This window comes from Coffea arabica, chromosome 9e (assembly GCF_036785885.1).
Source record: "Coffea arabica cultivar ET-39 chromosome 9e, Coffea Arabica ET-39 HiFi, whole genome shotgun sequence".
Lineage (NCBI taxonomy): Eukaryota > Viridiplantae > Streptophyta > Magnoliopsida > Gentianales > Rubiaceae > Coffea > Coffea arabica.
The window spans coordinates 32,144,134-32,149,379 of record NC_092327.1 but is presented as its reverse complement, the minus strand read 5'-3'; the positions used below and the strand labels follow the sequence as shown (position 1 = coordinate 32,149,379).

At 36.2% G+C, this 5,246-nt stretch overlaps 1 protein-coding gene across 1 annotated transcript; it reads right to left on the bottom strand.

The window, feature by feature from the left end:
* Positions 1-1,953: 1,953 nt before the first annotated feature.
* On the bottom strand, positions 1,954-4,867 carry LOC113709269 (probable WRKY transcription factor 14). The gene is made up of 3 exons (XM_027231993.2): positions 4,060-4,867; positions 3,286-3,426; positions 1,954-2,759 (listed from the first exon to the last, which is right to left on the bottom strand). The coding sequence occupies exons 1-3, from the start codon at positions 4,722-4,724 to the stop codon at positions 2,105-2,107; spliced, it is 1,461 nt and encodes a 486-aa protein (XP_027087794.1). The 5' UTR covers positions 4,725-4,867; the 3' UTR covers positions 1,954-2,104.
* Positions 4,868-5,246: the final 379 nt, after the last annotated feature.

Genomic DNA, 5,246 nt, shown 5'->3' with positions numbered 1-5,246 from the left:
GTTGTAAACAAGGTTTTTCCTGCTAATGTATGTGTCAAAATTGATCCTTTCACTATGCAATCCAATTATGTCTAGAGTATTTTCACTCCCATTTTTGGTGAACCATTTTTGGCATCTGCAAATTTAAATTTTGTTTTTGTTTGGAATGCACCCTTGGTTGAAAGGTCATTTTCTACCAAAAAAATATAATTTCGGTGAACACATTTTCCAATCATATTTTTATCTCACATATATCAAATCACTACAATGCATTTTTCTACAAAAACTCTAGTAAATAGCAATCCAAACGGAAATACTTGTAGTATTGTATGAAATTTACCACTGAAATCTCATGAGTATACTTAATGACAAATGGATCAGATTTTCAGAGAAAAATCTTTTTCCCAATAAAGAAGGATGTGATTTAAGAAACGAAATACTGAAATCTCATGAATATACTTAATATGACAAATGGATCAGCTTTTCAGAGAAATTTTTTTTTCCAACAAGGGAAGGATGAGATTTAAGATGCAGGAAGGGGATGAAAGGATTATAATTCAAGACATCTAATTCTTGAAATCTTAAATTTAGCTACTAGATCAAAATTTTCTTAACTCATGCTTTCATTTAAATACTCTGAACCATTGAACATACTACAATACTTGTAGTATTGTATGAAATATGCCACTGAAATCTCATGAGTATACTTAATACTCATCGACAAATGGATCAGTTTTTCAGAGAAAATTTTTTTCCCAACAAGAGAAGGATGAGATTTAAGAAGTAAAACACAAAAATCTCATGAATATACTTAATACTCAATGACAAACGGATCACTTTTTTAGAGAAAAATTTTTTTCCAATAAGGGAATGATGGGATTTAAAAGGCAGAAAGGTGATAAAAGGATTAGATTTCAGGATCTTTAATTTTTGAAATCTTAACTTTTTGTGTTTGGATTGCATTTTTCATGATTTTTCATGGAAAAATTACTGTAGCGATTTGATGTATGTGAGAGAAAAAGGTAATAGGGAAATGTGATCACGGAAAACGACGTAATTTTCCGACGGAAAACCGCAATCCAAACTAGATCAAAATTTTCTCAACTCATGTATTCACATAAATACTCTGAACCACAAAACTAATAGTTAAATATGCTGGGTTTGTTAATTTGTTTAGTCTAAGATGTTGAGAATGTCAACTGTTTGCTGATTACTCGGGGATAACAGGCAAAACGGACAATCAAAACATATTATATAACAAAAAAAAAGTATTGTACAAGGGGAAAAAAACAAAAATAAATTAAACTTGTAAAAGTTTTGTGACAAATTATATATATGTGTGCATGTATATATATGTATTTATCCTTGTCTTTATATATGTATATATATATGTGTTTGTCTATATATATATATATATATATATCCTTGTCTTTACGTAGGTACTAAACACACAGTAAATTATATTATCCCAAAACTGAAACAGAAAGCTGAGGAACCCCAAAGCTTGCAGCCAGAAAAGGAAAAGGAGTGTTTGCGTGTGTGTGTGACAAACATAGCACATACTAAGATACACTGAATATGGCTCAGTAACACGGATATACTGGCAGAATTCTATTTATTTTTGCCAATTCTGGAATCAATGGAAGCAATTTTTTATGTTTGAAGGGACTAGACTTGCAATTATTTATGCCACTGGGAAAATGAGAGGGAGTCCCATCCAACATCTATCCCAGTCTCTACTGAGCTTTCCTGTCATGTCTGATAGATGTACTTGTTTTTACTGTTGAAACCTTCTGTTCCTCAGCTTTCTGTCCCATCCACCAATATTCCCAAAAGGAATGGACTCGCGGGACTTGCTCCCAATCAACCAGCACTCTTTCTTTCACCCACTTTTTCCTAAACTGCTGACCCTTCCTCTGCCAAATTTAACTAGATAAAAAGTAGTCTAATATATGGCAAATAATATATTGCCACTAGAAAAAGAAATTTTTTTTTTTGAGCACGTAAAACTTTCCCACAAGACAACTCAGAGTAACAAAGCCTTATGCCAAATTACACCAAGAAAAAAAATTTATATATGTGAAATTCTTCTGTGTTTGAGCTAGTGATCAATTTTTGTTTCTTTCTATGAACCTTTCTTAGCTTCTTCCAGAGAACTTGTGATGGTCGTCGTGGTCATAATCGTGGTCGTGGTCATGGAACTGTTATTGGTTGTCCAGTCATAGAAACTGAACAATTCCAAGTTCTTGTTTTCGCGCTCTTCATCGCCAGAATATCCTTGTGTGAACAAGAGATTCAGAGGGTCTGCTTCCAATTCGCTTAAATCTGCAAAGAAGTCTTCAGAATGGTTAGAATCAGGCAATCCTGGCTTGTAGCTTTGTGGGAAACCTTCATTGAACTGATCAAGATTATCCATTTCCATTTTCTTATCAAGACCTTCTACTTCCATTTCCATTTCTGTTTCCTCCTTTACTACTTGGCCTGTGCTGGAACTTCCTGTTACAATGGGTGATGATGCATTATCAGTTTGAGTTTCAGGCTTCTCTTCTTCCTTTAAGTTGGTAGCTTTCTGGGCGTGAGAAGAATTTGTTGCTTTCGAAGTTGAACCGCTCTTGGTCGGCTGGGATCTTGTAGAGCCTGCAAGAGCATTTCTTTGAGTTGGCCATGGATGATTGTGCTCTGAAGTGTAGGTGATGACCAACATGTTGGGATCAGTCCGGCTTCTTTCAACTTGTTTCCTTGCCGAACACCCCTTTGAACTGCTGCATCTGTAGTACCCCCTGGAAATTTTTTACACTTCCATTACCATAAACATAGGAAGATTTTTGGACTCCTTTGGTCTATTTTATAGATACAAAACCTCTAATCAAGAAAAACGAGTGCTTGATAAGTGCTCAAGTAATCATGTTGCTGCTGATGGTTGTATAGAAGAACAAAAGATAACCAATTAATTATGCCACTTCTTCCTCCCATTACTTACCAAAAAACTAACCCAAAAAAAAAAAACGAAGAAGTTGAAGAAGAAGAGAGATTTCGTCTGGCTAATGCTAACCCTAAAGAAGAAAAGAAAGATAGTGCAATTTAAAAAGAACATATGATAAAGAATTGTTTGATTCAAAGATGCTTCTTAAAGTCAGAGGAGTTCAGGCTTAACTTAGGTACTAATTTTTGCAAGTGTTACTATCAACTGAAAAAACAAAAGGATTTAGGTAGGAAGAAATATGTAATGTGAACATGGCTCGCTATAGTAGTAGAACTTTTCTCATTTATGAGGACTGGTAATACGAGGATATTGTTACCACTTACCTTGGGTAGGGGGAGCCTTTGATAGGCTTCTGACCGTACTTTCTCCAAGCCCAGAGATCAGATGGAACAATTTCTCCACTAGGCCTGCTGTTTGCTGGTGCAGGTGCTGGTATGCAAACAACTTTCTTGGCTTGACTCTTCCTGGGAAGATTGAAAATTTGATTCAAAAAAACTGTTGCAAAGAACAAACTGTAAAAGGAGATTGGTGGAAACCGATAAGTCATCTTTTTTGCACAGTGGATAACTGTTTGGGTTCGGCTTTTTGAAGATAAAAATCATGAAATTTGGCCGTTTCTTTTGCTTTCTGCTCCTTTTGATGGACGGAAAACGATGGCTACATGACTACATCTCAAAATCTTATACACGCTAACTAATAACAAAAATTCTTTCCAGACAGGTTTATGCGGGAAAAGCACTAATGGATAGTAGCATTAAAGCTGAGGTTGGGAATATCATGGTGACACTAGCTAGCCCACTTTTTCAGGTGTATGCAATATCCATCATCAAGATGCTATGCATGTTTTGGTTTTTATCTATGCTGAAAGTAGAATAACTATTTCAGCTCTGGATTCTTGGAAACACTCAAATTTATTCTAATCCAAAACCTTATGCCTCGAAACTCTTAACATGAAGAAGCTCTACCTGTACCTTCCAAAGTTCAATAATAACTAATTAATCACCAAAAACTATGCTTTTTTTAATGAGAAGTTGGTATATTCACATAACATATAAGAGAATCTGCAATCAACCACTAATTATTCAAGCAATTCTTACCTTCGTTTGATCCCCGTATTTCGCGGGGACGAGATCTGCACCGGGGCATTTTCAATCACTGAAACCTTGGAATTATTCGAGGTATTAATCATGTCATTAGTAACCAACGTGGGGGGCTTGAGCCCCCTCGGGGAAGGAGCCACAAGAAGCTGAGATTCTCGTGGAGATGAGGGCGGCTTGGCATTAGGCGAGATCTGAAGCATCCGTGTAAAAATATTATTGGGAGGTCTTCTACTGAGCTCATGATCATCAAGAATTCTCTGAGTAAGTAAACTACTACTGTTATTACAACCACCAACGCCGCCGCCACCTCCTACGTCACTGCAACTAAAACCTCCTGTATTTTCAGCAGCAGTAGTAGTTCCAGACGTGATAATATGATCAGTTGAACTAGCATCATAAAAGCCTGAAGTTGGCATATGATCCATATCAGGGAGGAGGAGTGGATCTCTCATGTTGGTGAATGGATCGCCAAATTCATCCAATGATGGCTCTTCATATATCCCTACTTGATTGCTTGGAAACTGCCAGTCTCTTGGGGCGGATACAGATACTTCAGCAGATGATATGTTGCTAGAAGCTATGCTTCTTCCACCGCTGGCTCGTAGAATATCAGCTAAATCTCCTTGATAATTCTCCATTTTCTGCAACAACCGGCTGCACATGATACTGCTGTACAGTTTATCGTATGCTAAAAATCATTTGACCTCCTACCCTTGAGAATCTGCTGAGTTATTATGCTTCTTTGGTGATGGATTTGGCTATGGAAGACTCGTGTGGAGGCGGGTTTTTTCTTGTTTTGGCTTTTTTGATGATTAGAGAGCAAGTTTGATGGTCGAAAGATTTGAAGGTAATGTCTGCTCTTGAGAAGAATAACCAGGGAACTGGTGGTGGTGCAAAGAGAAAGATAGGGAGAGAGATGGAAGAGGGAGAGAGAGACGCTGACTTTTCACATAAAACAGCTCTTCATCACCATACGCAAACAAAGACGTGAACAAGAGTTGTAATGAACAATGATGTGATTAATTTAATGGGGTCTTTAATTTTGTTTAATGTCATTATGATTTCGAGTTAAAATAAAAATAAATTTTTTATACATTATCAGCGTATAATTTCTTTTTATTAATTAAAATAAAAGACCGATTTTACTATAAAACTCTAATATTACCATTCAATTATGCCTTGGT

Excerpts from the sequence above, each read along its gene's own strand:
- LOC113709269 (XM_027231993.2), bottom strand. The coding sequence starts at position 4,724 with ATGTGCAGCCGGTTGTTGCAGAAAATGGAGAATTATCAAGGAGATTTA. Across the intron at positions 3,427-4,059 it reads AATACGGGGATCAAACGAAG|GAAGAGTCAAGCCAAGAAAG; the intron begins GTAAGAATTGCT and ends CAATCTTCCCAG. Across the intron at positions 2,760-3,285 it reads AAAGGCTCCCCCTACCCAAG|GGGGTACTACAGATGCAGCA; the intron begins GTAAGTGGTAAC and ends AAAAATTTCCAG.